The following is a 17,367-nucleotide window of genomic DNA, read 5'->3' on the forward strand; positions in this document are numbered from 1 at the left end:
CAAGAGGAGGTAAAGGAACCACCAAGGTGGGTAGGCAGAGGCTGCAGAAAGATCAGTGCGCATACTGCAAGGAGATAGGGCATTGGGTCTGAGATTGTCCGAAAAAGGCCAGCGGGAAGGGAAGCAAGACTGATCGAGTAAAAGTCTTACAGCTAGATGAATGGAGTGATTAGGGGAGTCGGGGTTCAGACCCTCTCCCTGAGCCCAGGGTAACTCTTAAAGTGGAGGGGACCCTGGTTGACTTCCTTATCGACACTAGAGCACAACATTCGGTCCTCCACATCCCACAAGGAAAGCTAGCCAGCAAGAAGTCCTGGGTACAAGGGGCAACTGGTATGAGCCAGTATTCATGGACTACCTGAAGAATGGTAGATGTGGGGACGGAACAGGTATCCCACTCCTTTATGGTAATACCGGAATGCCCCTACCCGCTGTTAGGACGGGACTTACTGACCAAGATTGGAGCTCAGATAACTTTCAGACAAGGGGGGGCCTCAGGTCACCGATGGCAAGGGCCACCCCATCCAGGTCCTGACCATGAAACTAGAGGATGAATACCACCTCCACAAGGAGGCACTCTCGAGAGAGGATAATATAGACAGATGGCTACAAGAATTCCCCTCGGTTTGGGCAGAGACGGGGGGGATAGGACTAGCTGCTCACAGGATCCCGGTCCTGGTAGAGCTCAAGCCAGGAGAAGGTCCGGTAAGAATCAAACAATACCCCATATCTCAGGAGGCCCAGAAGGGGATCCAGCCACACATTTGGAGACTACGAAGCCTAGGGGGACTAGTTCCTTGCCAATCTGCCTGGAACACCCCCCTACTGCCGGTCAAAAAGCCTCACACAAATGACTATCGACCGGTACAAGACCTCCGGGAAGTAAATAAGAGGGTCACGGACATACACCCAACTGTTCCCAACCCATATACTCTCTTGAGCTCCTTGGCACTCTCCAGGGTCTGTATACTGTATTAGATTTAAAGGACGCCTTCTTCAGTCTGCCGCTGGCACCCCAGAGCCAACCCTTGTTCGCCTTCGAGTGGCATGATCCAGAGGAGGGCTACAGCAGGCAACTCACCTGGACACGGCTGCCTCAGGGGTTTAAAAATTCGCCCACCATCTTCGACGAGGCACTACACGAGGGCCTGGGTGAGTACAGAAAGGAGCACCCTGGCCTCACCCTCCTACAGTACGTAGATGACATCCTGATTGCTGCCGACACAGCCAAGGACCGTGAGCAAGGGACCCAGGACCTGCTGGCTACCCTGGGGGCCTTGGGATACAGGGCAACCACGAAGATGTCTCAGATATGCAGGGAGAGGGTAAGTTACCTGGGATACATCCTGGAGGGCGGACAGCAGCGGTTATCAGATGCCAGAAAAGAAACTGTCCTAAAGATCCCTACTCCCACCTCCCAAAAGGAAGTAAGGGAATTCCTAGGATCTGCCGGCTACTGCCGCCTCCGGGTTCCGGGTTTTGCTGAGATCTCCAGGCCCCTATATGAAGCTACCAAAGAGGGGAAAACATTTAAATGGACTGAAAAAGAAGAAACTGCCTTTAATCAGTTGAAAAAGGCCCTCCTAAGTGCCCCAGCCCTGGGCCTGCCAGACATTACGAAGCCCTTCCATCTCTTTGTAGACGAACACAAGGGAATAGCAAAAGGGGTCCTAACTCAAGCCTTAGGCCCTTGGAACCGCCCGGTGGCTTACCTGTCCAATAAGCTAGACCCAGTGGCTGCTGGCTGGCCGCCATGCCTAAGAATTATTGCGGCAACAGCACTCCTAGTCAAGGACGCAGACAAACTGACCCTAGGACAGGAGATCTGGATCACGACCCCACACGCCATTGAAGGGGTACTGAAACAGCCTCCTGATAGATGGATGAGTAACACACTTATGACTTATTAGAGCCTCCTACTCAACCCTCCATGAGTGCAGTTCCACCCCAGTGCGGCCCTCAATCCTGCAACCCTGCTGCCCGACCCTGACCTAGATGCTCCACTACATGACTGTGCGGGGATCCTGGAGCAAGTACATGGATTCCGGACGGATCTGACCGATTGGCCCCTCCCCGATGCCGAGGCTACTTGGTCCACTGATGGCAGCAGCTTTGTGCGGGATGGACACAGATTCACCAATAGGACACCAAAATAGAGCAAGTTATATCTGCCTGCAAGACCTGCCAACTCACCAATGCAAGAGCCACATCAAATAAAAAAGGAACCAGGCTCAGAGGCACCAGACCAGGAGCCCAATGGGAGGCCGACTTCACTGAAGTTAAACCAGGAAAGTATGGTTATAAATATCTTAGTATTTACAGACACCGTCTCTGGCTGGGTGGAGGCATACCCAACCAAGCATGAAATGGCTCAGACGGTAGCTAAGAAGCTACTAAAAGACATCTTACCCACATATGGTTTTCCTGCCATGGTAGGATCAGACAACGGACCAGCTTTTATCTCGCAGGTAATGCAGGCAGTAGCCGAGGCTGTGGGGGCAAACTGGAAATTACATTGTGCTTATAGGCCCCAGAGCTCAGGACAGGTAGAAAGAATGAAAAGAACCCTAAAAGAGACCCTTACCAAATTAACCATGGAGACTGGCGGGGACTGGGTGACTCTCCTACCGTATGCCCTTTACTGGGTTAGGAACACTCCTTACACCCTGGGTTTTACTCCCTATGAAATCATGTTTGGCAGGCCACCCCCTATTATTCCCAACCTTTGAGCTGAACTTGCTGAGTTTAAAGATCAAGAACTTTTTCTTTCCTTGAGAGGGCTCCAGAGGGTGCTCGAGGACATTTGGCCGCACCTCCGTGCCATCTACGAGGCTGGCCCGACGCTGACACCTCATCAGTACAGGCCGGGAGACTGGGTCTACGTCAAGAGGCACCACCGAGAGACCCTCGAGCCGCACTGGAAGGGACCCTACATCGTGGTGCTGACAACCCCCACCGCTCTCAAAGTAGACGGCATCGCGACCTGGGTCCATCACATCCACGTTCGGCCAGCGGACCCCTCCACGATCCGGAAGGACTTTGTCATGCGATGGGCTGTCAATTGGGACCAACACAACCCGCTCAAGCTCAGGTTATAGCACATTCGACCCACCTGATATTGGTAACTCTGTTAGCTCTGCTTGTCACTGCTCATGCTGCCGAGAGTCCCCACGCCCCCCAAAACATCACCTGGCAGATCATAGACACCAGCTCGGGGACAATACTTAATCAGACTTCCCAGAGCCACCCCAGGGATACTTGGTTCCCAGAACTTTGCGTAGACCTCCAAACTCTGCTCCCCTTGTCACCATATGCCCCCGGATTCCATGCGCAGAACCTTTATTTCTATGTCTGCCCCGGCCACTCTCCCTCGAGCTCATGTGGGGACGCGGCTGACTACTTTTGCGCCTCCTGGTCATGTGTCTCGACGGGGCACATCTGGTGGACCCCACCACGCTCCGGAGATCTCATTGTGGTAAAGCGGCCCAGTGGCCCTCGACCGCCATATGCCTGGGGGCGTGGTAATCCCATAGTTATATCCTTTACAAGCCAAGGTAAAAAAACAACAGGATGGGAGAGTGGAAAAACCTGGGGACTCAGGATATATGACTGGGTTAGGCTGGGAGCCAAGGACAAGGGAACGTTATTTACCCTCCGAATGCAAGCGACTCCCCTTGCCCAGCAGTCCCCCACAGGGGTAGGACCCAACCAAGTACTAGTTCCCCGACCTGCCCCCACCCGGACAGCCACTCCCAGAAACACCTAGACCTTGGCCACACAGCCCTCCACATCCCCTGTCCCTACCGGAGCATCACCCGCATCTCCTGCCCCAGGTCACAACTTACTATCTGATACAGACCCCTGTGGAGCACAGTTGTCGGAGCATACCAGGTACTAAACACTTCTAGACCCGACCTGACCAAGTCCTTTTTGCTCTGTCTAGATGTCCGGCCCCCATATTACAAAGGTATTGCCATTAAAGGCAATTATACAACAGCCTCCAACTCTAGTTCCTGCAGATGGCAGCAGGCTACTGCAAGACTAATCCTCCAGGCGGTAACAGGGCAGGGCACTTGCATACGCCACGTGCCCCCTGGGCAGTCACATCTCTGTAATGAAACCCTAACAGTCCCCAGGGAGACAGTGTATCTACTTCCCCCCGAATATGCATGGTGGGCCTGTTCCAGCGGCCTCGCTCCCTGCGTCCACTCCCAAGTCCTTAACTCCTCGAAAGAAGGCTTCTGCATACTCGTGCAGTTGATCCCCAAGCTAGTGTACCATTCGGGGGAAGAAATACTTAACAGGTTAGGCTCTACTAACCCCTGAAGTAAGAGAGAGCCTATTACAACCCTAACTCTGGCTGCGCTCTTGGAACTGGGATTAGCGGGGGCAGGGACCGGAATATCCTCACTCGTCATCCAGGACAAAAACTACGGAACCCTAAGGGCAGCCATTGACTTAGACATAGAATTGAGAAATCAATTTCTCATTTACAGGAATCCCTTACTTCCTTATCAGAAGTAGTACTCCAAAACAGAAGGGGATTAGACTTATTATTCATGCAGCAAGGAGGACTCTGTGCAGCCCTAGGGGAAGAATGTTGCTTCTATGTTGATCACTTGGGGGTCGTAAAAGAATCTATGGCCCTCATAAGGAAAGGGCTGCAAAAACAAAAGTTTAGAGAGAGAACAATCTCAGTCCTGGTACGAGTCTTTGTTCAACTGGTCTCCCTGGTTAGCTACCCTCATCTGGGCCCTTGCCGGACCCCTCACCATCCTGCTCCTACTATTAACCCTCGGACCCTCTATCATCAACAGACTGGTCCAGTTTGTCAGGGACTGCATAGGGGCCGTCCAACTAATGGTCCTCCGTGCTCAGTGCAAGCCCCTAATAACAGAAGAGGACAAAATAGAAATGCAGCCGGTCCCATGATTGGGTCCATAAGCTACATGACAAGGGGGGAATGAAAGAGCAGACCTAGGCCGGCCAACTCCATTTTGTTCTGTGTCCTCCATCTTGAGTGACTACGTCCCTGACATGGCCCCCTTTCCCGGAAAACCACAGAAAGAAATTCCCATTCAAACCTCAGACCACACCTCCTCCCTTTGAGTAACTTCCCGCTCACCCGTTCAAACTTCCCGTTCAAACCACACCTGGCAACCTGCGCAACAGGACTCTGACCCTTCCCCAGCCAATTGGCTAAGACCACAACCATTACCCCACCAACTGCCCCTAGATCCCTATAAAACCTTTGTGCTTTTGAACCTCGCGCTCTCTGGCATCTCACTGCTGCATTGGTACAGGTAGGGGATTGAGCTCGAGCTAGCTCGAATAAAGGCTCTTTGCTTTTGCATCAGACTCGGCTCCCTGGTGATCTTTGGGGATCACGAATTCTGGGCATAACAAAGGTCTACAGGACCAGGCACCTGAATCCCAGGGAGCAGATGGTGTCTGGCCTTTGTCATTGGCCCAGATGTCTGATCCCCTAGGAGGCAGGAAAGATGTGCTAGATGTGTTGGAACTTTTGGTTACATCTTATCAGCCCACCTCTGACTTTAGCCACAGCTATGGTAGACGGCTCCATGTACACTGTCAGTGCCTCGTTTCAAGTGTCTACTGTAGGTTTCTCTGCTTTTCTGCTTTAGGGCTTTCTCCTAAGCCTCAGGACCTCTCTCAACCATAGGCATAGCCTGGGAGTGCAGGTGAGTTAACGCCTTCTGAGGCAACCTTCAACTCATAAGGGACAGAAGCCAAAATACACTTTGTTGAATTTTCCTTCTACCCTGTGTCATTCTCCTCCCTCCCTCTCATTTCCTGGATTCACCTACCATATCAACCGCCCCCAAGTTCTAGACTCAGTCTCTGCTTTCATGGGGATTCAAGCTAAAACAGTAGGAAGTAGCAATGGAAGGGAGACTATAGGGATAGGAATCTAGAACTGGCTCATCTACCATTCAGAATGCCACAGCGACCTCCCACCAACTGGGGTGGTGATAACCCCCAATCTGAAGCATAAGACTTTTCCCTTTGGTAGATTGGAATGAGAAGTTGAAGGGAAAGCTTGGCTTATGAAGTAGCTTTGGCCCTTGAAAGATGGGAAGGCAACTGTAATTACAAGGATTATAGGGGTGGCTAGTTTTTCTAAACCTGCTTTAGAAACTTTGGAGAAGGCATGTAAGACTCAAGTTAGCCCACTCGACTGAGGGCATGATATGAAAGCCAGAAAGTCTCCCGAGGCAACGTAAATGCTAACTTGGGGCGCCTGTGTGACTCAGTCGGTTAAGCATCCAATTTCGGCTCAGGTCATGATCTTGTGGTTCGTGAGTTCGAGCCCCATGTCGGGCTCTGTGCTGACAGCTCGGAGCCTGGAGCCTGCTTCGGATTCTGTCTCCCTCTCTCTGCCCCTCCCTGCCTTTGTGTGCTCTCTCTCTCTCTCTCTCAAAAATAAATAAACAAAATTAAGACATACTTACTTTTTCAGCAAAGCGTGCTGAAAACTGGGCCCACAATTTAAGCATAAAGGCAGCAGAGCTGTGGAGCAGACCAGTGGATCCTCAACAATTTTCCTGTGCTAGAGTCAGGGCTTGAAGGGGACGGTGGGGGGGCGGGGGGCGGAGGAAGGTGGGATCCTGAGGCCTGGGCCTGGCATGGGGTTGTTTGGGTGGATATATCTAAGAGTCTTGAGCCTGAGAGCCCTGAGCAGTAGCTGCTTCCTTGCCTTGATATAGAAGAACAGTCTAGTTTGCCTGGAGGCTATGCAAAGATCTCACTTGAGGTGAATGTCTTATGCAATAATGCTGATCACTCTCACTATCACCTCCGCTCATTGCCTCCAGACCAACAACTAGAATTGGGTCTCAGCATGGCCTCTGCAGTGAAGCACAGTCCCTACTCTAGGAGGAAATAGCTCAGTCACCCAAAAACTTGCAGGACAGGTCTGACTGCAGGGACTGGGGAAGTATACCCAGGGAGTGGATCTTGAAGGTACCAGACAGGGGTGGGATACAGAATATTGTCGAGCAAGTTGGTTGATACAGGAGCATTTCCCATGACTGAAGACTTAAAGTGCTGCCAAGAACACCCAGAGCTTGTCCTAAGGTGCTTCTGGATGACTCCGGAAGTTTGGACACCGTGGTGGCCTCAGTCAGATGAGGTGGAGATGCCAGCATTGCCTTGGCTGAGTTTTAAAGAAGGGAACCAAAGGCTCAGGGGAGTGGGAATGTTAAAATGGCTTTATTACATAAAACCAGAAGATCCACCATTTGACTGTTCTTTAGCAGCTGCCTAGAGGATGCTCCCTCCACTAAGGCAGTAGGGTAGGAGACAGTGAAGGCAGCATTGAGTCATCTAGAAGCTGTTGGTGGCTGTCCCCTCTGGGCCAGAATTGACAGCAGGAGAGGCTGCCACGGAACGGGGCTTCCTAGTGCCATTGGAGATGATGGGATTCTCGAGTGGCATTTAGCTATTCCGATGGTGATATGATACTTAACAGCCAGAGGACAGAAGGGCCTTCTCACCGCACTTTGCAGCAAGACTGGAGTGGCCGCTAGGGGACGTCTTGCTTCTCAGAGCTCTCTGGCAATGCCATGGGTGTTCATGGGGGCAAAATAAATGGGCAGCCAAAGGAGGCAGAGAGTGGGGTGCCTGGGTGGCTCAGTCGGTTAAGCGTCAGACTCTTGACACTCAGGTCATGATCTCACAGTTCCTGGGTTCGAGCTCCATGTTGGGCCCTGTGCTGACAGTGCAGAGCCTGCTTGGGATTCTCTCTCTCCCTCCCTCTCTGCCCCTCTCCTGCTTGTGCTCTCTCTCAAAATAAATAAATAAACATTAAAAAAGAAAAAGGAGGCAGAGAGTGAGCAGTGTAGAAAAGATGAGGGAGCAAGGAGAGACATGCACGCAGAAATCTGACAGTCTTGCAGTTTAAAATGCCTTCGTATTCAGGCGGTATGTAGACACATCCGAGAGGAAGGCAAGGGAGATGGGACAGCTCCAAACTGAAGTTAAGTTTCCACCACTGCTGTCGAGTGGCGGGTTCGACATACAAATTAAGTTATGGGAAAACATTTACAAACTGCATTTCCTGCACCGCTGGAAATGTGGAGTGAGACATGGACTGGCTACAAATACCAACAAGGAAACCAGGCAATATGAGACGCTGAGAAATGTGACAGTGACAGATCAAATTCAGACCCCGTGGGCGTGTCTTAGTTCAGGCTGCTGTCAAAATACGGTATTTTGGGTGACTTTAATTTACACAACAGAAATTTGCTGGAAGTTCAAGGTCAGGATGCCAGCATGGCCAACGCGGGGGCTGTCTTGCAGAGGCCAGCTTCTCCTTGTATCCGTACATGGCAGAGAGCAGAGCAGGGAAGCAAGCTCTCTGGTGACTCTCATGAGGGCACTAATTCCGTCATGAGGGCTCCATGTCATGATCTTACCGAACCTGCTCACCTCCCTAAGGCCCCACCTCCCGATGCCATCACATTGGGGGTGGGGTTTTGCCACATGAATCATTTTGGGAATGGGGGACACATGGTCCATAACAGGATGCAAATGCTGGAATCCTAAGCAGGCTCAGCAGGGAGCAATGCTGAACCCAGGACCCCTACCTGTAGCCATGGCCCTCTGCACCTGAACCCACCCCACCAGCCCAGGTGATGGATAGAAACTGGGGTGGTAACATCGGTCAGTAAGAATGGTCAGTGGTTTCAGCTGTACCAGAAGAAACAAGAGAAGGGGATGGCTAGGGGTGGTGGTTGTATAACAACGCAAATGTGGTTAATACCACTTCACTGTACACCAAAAAATGGTTAGGATGGTCAATGTTTCTGTCTTGTGTATTTTCCCACTTAGTAAAAAGGAGGGAAAAATGGTTAGGGGTGACTGTGCTGAGACTGGGGTCCAGAACAGAATATTGGCCAGAGGAACGTAAGAAGCAGCACAGCTTTGAAGAGAAAAAACAGACCGTGTCTGAAAAGTTGCATCTTTCCAGAAAACAACCTGCAATTCCCAGAGCCAAGCGCTTTTGAGAACGTGTTTAAGATGAAAGGGGAGAGGGACAGACGTGACAGCTGAGTGAGCATAGATGGGGGGTCATGTGTCCAGGATGGCCAGGGCATTGGCCTTGGCATTGGCTAGGATGGTGCCTCCTGCCTTCTGTAGGGGACCCAGGTGGCCTGGGTGTTTCCCACAAAACCACCTGCTTGCCCTGTGTCTGTCTGGGAGCTAAGGGGTCACAGCCTCACCCCAGTTTTCTACTTTTCCTGTTTCCATCTGGCTCAGTGCCACACAGTTTCCCCATGAGCACTTTACCCTTGCTCCTGCCTCACCCCTCAGTTCCGACACGGGTGTGTCTCTTCTTTCAGATTCTTGGGGCCACTCCTACCAGGATTGACCCCCTCTCCAGTTCAGTCTGGGAGGCCATCCGTGCTCTGCCTTGCCTGCTGTTGAATCTTGGACGTGTTCAGAATAAGAGCGAGATCACTCAGAAGCCTGTGCCCAAGATGTGCGTCTGCGCACACGTGGGACAGGAATACCACAGCAGCCTGTGGCAGCCAGAGGGGACTGGGCACGGAGCAGAGGCCCAAAGAACTTGCTCGGTTACCGGGAACAGTGCCAACAGGGAGTGAGGAGGCCTCACGTGGGACCCTGGGAAGCAGGAATGGCTCAGGGCTGTGACCAGCACCACTATCCCTGGAGCCACAGAGCAGGAGTCTTGGCCCCTGTACCCTCGGGAGCCACCACCCATCAGCCTGTCTGCTGCTTTCTGTCCCCTCCTAGTATATCGCACCTACAAAAATTTTAGCAATACTGTAATATCATATACTCAGTTTGTTTTCAACTGGTCTGTGCCCTATCTCTGATCAGGCAGAGCTGAATAGAAGTAAGGGGACAGAGGGTCATGGGGACTCTGTGCACTCACCAGTGGGTGGACTGGGTGTAGACCTTAGAGACCCATGTCCTGGGGTTATGCCAGCAGGGTTACAACTCTCCAGGGAAAGTGCAAGACCAGTCAGTGGCTTGGTGTGTGGATGACCATGGACTGAGGCCTGTGTGTGGCCTGAAAACCAACAGCGATGGGACTGTGGAGCAGGGCCCTTCACACCGTGCGCAGGCCTCTGAAGAGACACATCCACCGGTCACAATGTATGGACATTTTTGGGTCCTGATTTTCAAACAAACTAAAACAAAAAAAAACACTCCCCCCACACACACCAAAACTGATAGAGGGGCACCTAGGTGGCTCAGTCAGTTAAGCATCCGACTCTTAATTTCGGCTCAGGTCATAATCTCACAATTTGTGGGTTTGAGCCCCGAGTTGGGCTCTGCACTGACAGTGCGGAGCCTGCTCAGGATTCTCTCTCTGTCTCTCTCTCTCTCTGCCCCTCCCGTTCTCTCTCTCTCAAAATAAATAAATTTAAAACCCTAACACAGAAGACAGTTGGGGAAAGATGAAAATAGGCTGCATATTTGATGATATTACAGAATTGTTAAATTTGTGTAGGCATGATATATAGGGGTTATGTTTTGTGTTTTTGAAATCCTTATCTTTCAGAGAGACTTACTGAAATACTTACAGATGAAATGATGAGATGTCTGGAATTCATTTCCCAGTAGTCTAGGATGTGGGTTGGGTAAGTGGGTGAGAGTACAAATGAAAAGATTTGGTTATAAACTATTGATTGTAGAAGCTGGGTGATGGGTACCTGAGGGTTTGTCATACTATTATTTCTAATTTTGTGTGGTGGATATTTTCCACAATAAATTGTTTTCAAAAAGAAAAAAAAGAGAAGCCTGAATTCCCCCGCCCCCTGTAACCATTTTAAAGAGATTTCATTAGTAATTACAAATCTCCCTTCAAAGAAAATACCAAGCCCAGCTGGCTTCATAGGCAGGCTCCACCAAACTGTTAAGGAACAGATCATTTCGATCATAAAAGAACAAACTCTTCCAGAGAACAGAAAGAGAGAACGTCCCTCAGCTCAAGGCCATTATAACTGAGAGCAAAGCGAGACAAGGACTGTATGCAAAAGAGAGACACAGGCCATTCTCACCAGGAAAATAGAAGTGGTTAAATTCGCTCCTAAATAAAAAGATAAGTGCAGGGGCACCTGGCTGGCTCAGTCAGAAGAGCATGTAACTCTTTAAAAAAAATTTTTTTTTAACATTTATTCATCTTGAGAGACAGAGTGTGAGCAGGGGAGGGGCAGAGAGAGGGAAACACAGGATCTGAAGCAGGCTCCAGGCTCTGAGCTTTCAGCACAGAGTCCGACAGGGGGCTCAAACCCACGGACCGTGAGATCATGACCTGAGCTAAAATTGGACGTCTAACTGTGACTCTTGATCTCGGGGTTGTGAGTTCGAGCCCTATGTTGGGTGCAGAGATTAGTTAAAAATAAAATCATCAATAATACATTGGGGTGCCTGGGTGGCTCAGCTGGCTCAGCCTTTGACTTTGGCTCAGATTATGACCTCACAGTTCATTGGTGGGCTCTGTGCTGACAGCTCAGAGCCTGGAGCCTGCTTCAGATTCTGTGTCTTTCTCGCTCTCTGCCCCTCCTCCACTCACACGCTGTGTCTCTCTCAAAAATAAACATTAAAAAAATTTTTAAATAAATACAAAATAAAAATTTTAAGGATTGTTTATTATCTCCTCCTATATTGTGAACAGTTGACTGCAGATATTCAAAGTATATGCTTTGATGAGTTTTTACGTATCTGTATACCCACAAAACCATCACCACAATCAAGCTAATGAACACATTCATCACCCTCAAAGTTTCCTCATGCCCATTAATCCTTCCGTCCTTCCCCTTCCCCAGGGCACCACTGATCTGCTTTTTATCATTATGGATTACTTTTCATTTATTAGAATTTTCTGCAAATGGAATAATACAGTATGTACTGTTTGAAAGCCTAGTTTCTTTTACTCTACAAAATTGTTTCAAGATTCATCAATGATGTTAGGCACATCGACATTCCTTTTTATTAGTAGTAGTCTCTCATGTGGAAATACCACAATTTATCCATTCCTCCATTGGTGGAAATTTGGGTTGTTCCCAGTTTGGGGCTATTGTAAGTAAAGCTGCTGTGAACATTTGCATAAAAGCTTTTGTGTGGACATGTGTTTTCATTTCTCTTGGGTATGCTAACTCTGTTTCAATTTTTGAGGAAGCCAGACTATTTTCTAAAGCAGGGACCCCATTTTACATTCCCACTAGCTATGTGTGAGGGTTCCAGTTCCTTTGTATCCTCACCAGTACTTGTAATTTTCTGTTTGTTTGTTTGTTTGTTTTAAATAGGCTTCATGCCCAACGTGGGCCCCATGGGGCTTGAACTCACGATCCTGAGATCAAGACCTGAGCTGAGCTTAAGAGTTGGACACTTAACCGACTGAGCCACCCAGGCACCCCTGTTTGTTTGTTTTTTAATATACCCATCCTAGTGGAAAAGATCTCAAAAATCACCACCCCCGTGAGGCACCTGCCTGATTCAGTCACTAGAGCATGCAACTATTGATCTTGGGATTGTGAGTTTGACCCCCACATCAGGTGTAGAGATTACTTAAAAATCTTTAAAAAAAAATCAGGCTGTTATAATGAGATTGACGAGAAATCAATCTAACTCTATACTGATTACATTTTTTTAAAGTTTTAAAGTTTATTTATTTATTTTGAGAGGGAGAGAGAGTGTGAGCAGGGAAGGGGCAGAGAGGAAGAGAAAGAGAATCCCAAGCAGGCTCTGCACTGTCATCACCGAGCCTGACTTGGGGCTCGAACCCGTGAATCACAAGATCATGATCAGAACTGAAATCGACTCAGAAGCTTAACTGACTGAACCACCCAGGCACCCCCTGATTAAGTTTTTTAAAAATTGTGTACACATTTACACATTTCTAAATACAAAAGTATGAAGCAAGATAGGTACCAAGAGGTCTATCCGCACCCCTGTCCCTTCAACCTTCATGTTTCCTCCCCACTAGGTAAATGTTTATATTGATTTATTTCTCCTTCCATTTGAAAATATAAGCATATATATTTGTACTTCCTCCCTTTCTTGGATGTTGTAGCATACTGTAAAATCTGTAAAGCCCCCTGCTGTCTTCACTTAGTGACATATCCTTGAGGTCACACCTCAGCAGGACATAAGATACTCATTCTTTTTTATAGCTGTATTATATTCTACTGGGTGAACAGAGCATAATCTATTCCACTATGAATTCAAAGTTTCTTGACTGTTTTTTGTTCTTTTTTTTTAATGTTTATTTATTTTGAGAAAGAGAGAAAGAAAGACAGCACACACCCACATGCTCGTGAGTGGGGGAGAAGCAGAGAGACAGAGATAATCCCAAGTGGACTCTGCACTGTTAGCACAAGCCAGACGCGGGGGCTCAATCTCACAGACTGTGAGATCAGGACCTGAGCCAAAATCCAGAATCAGACACTTAACCGACTGAGCCACCCAGGCATTTCTGCTGTTATTTCTTTCTAAGACTGTGAAATTCACATAACATGAAATTTGCCATCTTAACCAGCTTTAAGTGTACAGTCCAGTGGCATGAAGCACATTCACATTCTTGTGCAACCATCACCACCATCCATCCCCATAACACTTTTCATCTCGCAGAACTAAAATTCTGTACCCACTAAACATCCACTTCCCATTTCACTCCCTCTCCAGCCTCCCGGCAACCACCATTCGACTTTCTGTCTATGATTTTGCCTACTTTAGCTACCTCATATAAAAGGAATCATACAGCACTTGTATTTTTGTGACTGGCTGATTTCACTTAGCATAATATCCTCAAGGTTCATGCACATTGTAGCACGTGTCAGAATGTCAGACACATTTTGTTTATCCACTGTCAATGGACATGTGAGTTGCTTCCACCTTTTGGCTGTTGTGAATAGTGTTTGTATGAATGTGGGGGTACAATTATCTCTTTGAGGCCCTGCTTCTAATTCTTTAGCATATATACCCAATGGGATTGCCGGGTCAGATAGGAATTCCATGTCGGATTATTATTTAAAAAATTAAAAAAAATTTTTTTAAATGTTTATTTTTGAGAGGCAGAGCATTGGGGCGGGGGGTGGGGGGCAGGCAGAGAGAGAGACACACACAGAATCCAAAGCAGGCTCCAGCTCCGAGCTGTCAGCATAGAGCCCAACGCGGGGCTCGAACTCACAGGCAGTGAGATCATTACCTGAGCTAAAGTCAGACGATTAACTGACTGAGCCACCCAGGTGCCCCTCCATGTCAGATTATTTTAGGAATCACCAAACTGTTTTCCACAGTGGCGGCATCATTTTACATTCTCACCAACAATGCACAAGGGTCCCAATTTCTCGGCATCCTCATCAATGCTTGTTATTTTCTGGGTTTGTTTTGCTTTGTTGTTTTTTAATAGCCATTCTGATGGGTGTGAGGTGGTAGTATCTCATTGTGGTTTTGTGTTTCCTGTCTTCCAATAATACAATTAGTACTGCAATGGAAAATCTTGTGGGGCACCTGAGAGGCTCAGTCGGTTAAGCATCCAAGTCTTGATCTCAGCTCAGGTCATGATCTCACAGTTGGTGAGTTTGAGCCCCATGTTGGGCTCTGAGCTGATGGTGCGGAGCCTGCTTGGGATTCTGTCTCTCCTTCTCTCTGCCCCTCAGCTGCTTGTGCTCTCTCTCAAAATAAATAAATAAACTTTTTTTTTTTTAAAAAGCAAAAATCTTGTGTGTAAGGTGGGATGCTCAATCTTGCTTATAATAACAGAAATACAAAATAAAAATGCACTAAGATGTCATTTCTCACCTGTCAGGTCAGTCAAAAACCCAAAGCTTTGCAACATACTCTGTTGGCAAGGCTGTGGGGAAGCAGGCACTCACTCAGTTGCTGTGGGGAAATGCAAAATGGTACAACTGCTTCAAATCAAGATGTGACAACGTAGCAAAATTGCCTGTGCCTTTACCCTTTAGCCTAGCAACCCCACTTCCCAGAATCTATGTCAGACACACACTGTAGTATATAAATGGCCCTGAGATGAAGAGCTTGGTAATTTCTGTGGGGAACATCCTTAGGATCCCCTTGTTTCTTCTAGGTCTCATTCTCAGGTGGGGTTCTGAGGTCATGGCCACCTCTTGAGCCCTCTCATCTTGAATCCAACCCCTGGCTGGGAGAGCATCCTGGGCAGGCTTTGCACAAGTGCAATTGGACAGAAAGCTCCCTCTGGAGATTCTGGAGGGGCTCAGGAGGCAACGGATAAATCCTTCTTTCCTCCTCAGGAGGATGGTTCTGAGATGAATTTCATAAAGAGGCCTAGAATGTCCTGGGAGACTGAGCAGACGAGACCACCTTGGTAGCCAAGAGTTGTCTTGGCTCTGTCACCTCTCCTGGTCACACTCCTTCCCCTGTCACCTCCTAAAGCCACTCCTGGCAGGCTCTGCTTTGGGGGGAAGCCAGGCCAAAATCAGATACAGAACATACACTCAGATTAATACAAGCTTGTAAGTGTGTCAAACAGTACGTTTAGTATTTAAAGAAGAGGGTTTAAAACGAAAAGCAAAACTCCTTACCCCTCCCCCATGCAATTCCACTGCAGGAACCAGTGATGATTTTACCCAGTTTCTCAATGCCCAAGCAGGAAGAGGACCTCAGGAGGAATCACCTCCCCAGGTCCAGCCCACGCGCCCGCGGTCTCACGCGTTCGGGAGGGGATCTGGCGCCCCCTGCTGGTCATGCGGAGACAGAGCTGGTGGTGCCTCCTGAAAGAGCGGCACCTTCCATGGCGCTGTTGGTGCTCAGGCTTGGGTTGCATGTTCCCATTCCCCCCGCTGCCTTGAGACTCTGGGTGACCCCCCCCCCGGGGTGCCTCACCAGCTAGGAGCTCAAATCCTCTTCCCCAACTGCCCCCTGCCCCTGACGTACCCGTCCCACTGTCTTCCTGGGAGTTTGCCACTCCAGTATTCCTTTTGGCCAGGTGTCCTTGGCTCTCTGATAGGTTGGAGTGGTGGAAAGGGCACTGGCTTTGGACGTGACCTGGAGTCCCACTTCTGCTCTGCCCAATTGCTGGGTCTCTGTGCACATCTCTGAGCTTGTTCCTTGGAGAATTGGGACTGCTGAGAGGCCCCAACAACAGAGATGGTGGAGCAACCAGGTGGGGGTCTGACTCTGAAATAGTCCTTGAACCCAGCTGCCTGAACCTGCATGCTTTCCCTCCCTCTTCACCTACCCAAACCCAGGCCCCCAGCTCCTGACTGCCCCTCCCAACAGTGGTTCTTTCTGCTCTGTTGGGAAGTTCCTCCAACTCCCTCCCTCCCACTGAGAGTGACTCTGTCCAGCCCTTGGGCTTGACCACAGGCTTCACTTTATCTTTCATACTAGCCCAGGGCGACAGAGAAGTCTTAACGTTACCCAGACTCCCCCTTGACTCACTAATAACACAACTCTAAAATAATTATTTGTCGGGGGTGCCTGGGCGACTCATTCAGTTAAACGTCTGACTCTTAATTTTTCAGCTCAGGTTATAATCTCACAGTTTGTGGGTTCGAGCTCCATATCGGGCTCTGTGCTGACAGTGGGGAGCCTGCTTGGGATTCTCTCTCTCCCTTCGGTCTGCCCTTCCCCCACTTGTGTGCACACATGCTCTCTCTCAAGATACATACACTTTGGGGCGCCTGGGTGGCTCAGTCGGTTGAGCGTCCGACTTTGGTTCAGGTCATGATCTCACAGTTTGTGAGTTCAAGCCCCGCATCGGGCTCTGTGCTGACAGCTCGGAGCCTGGAGACTGTTTCAGATTCTGTGTCTCCCTCTCTCTCTGCCCACTCATGCTCTGTCTCTCTCTGTCTTAAAAATAAATAAAATATTTAAAAAAGATAAATACACTTTAAAAAATAATAAAATAATTATTTGTCAAATTCTAGGACCCAATGACTAGGTCTTATCACTTGACAGGGTCAGCCATGACTTGGCAAAACCCAGAGAAAGGACATGGAAGGTGAGAAGGGAAGGAAGGGCCTTGGTGCAGTGTGGGCATTATGGAGGAGGCCAATCTCTCTGGGGATGTGGCCAGTCCTGACTGAGGACTGTCACCTGACTGAGGTGAATCCTTCAAAGATGAACTGAAACTTATTGGTGCCACCAAACAGGTGCTCCATGTTTACTGCAAGAGGCATTTCCTCTTTGATGTCTGTATATAAATAGGGACACCCCACCTAGAGTGGGTGGTCTCTCCTCTTGTTCATTGAGATTTCTAGTTCCTTTTCCAGGATGATGGGAAAGTTTCATTTCTCCAGCCTCTTGAAGAACGGTTTGGCCATGTGACTTATTTGGTTAAGGAGCTGTTGACAGAACTGTTTGTGTCTCTTCTGGGTGGAAGCCTCT

The 17,367-nt window shown here is 48.9% G+C and overlaps 1 protein-coding gene across 1 annotated transcript in view; it reads left to right on the forward strand.

The window, feature by feature from the left end:
• Nucleotides 1-5,358, forward strand: part of CBY3 (chibby family member 3) — a 31,160-nt gene extending 25,802 nt beyond the window's left edge. Inside the window, exon 6 of the mRNA XM_049648820.1 lies at nt 2,779-5,358. Coding sequence (XP_049504777.1) covers nt 2,779-3,098 — 320 coding nt within the window. The 3' untranslated portion in view covers nt 3,099-5,358. The remainder of the gene's footprint in view (nt 1-2,778) is intronic.
• Nucleotides 5,359-17,367: the final 12,009 nt, after the last annotated feature.

Source organism: Panthera uncia (genome assembly GCF_023721935.1).
Source record: "Panthera uncia isolate 11264 chromosome A1 unlocalized genomic scaffold, Puncia_PCG_1.0 HiC_scaffold_17, whole genome shotgun sequence".
Lineage (NCBI taxonomy): Eukaryota > Metazoa > Chordata > Mammalia > Carnivora > Felidae > Panthera > Panthera uncia.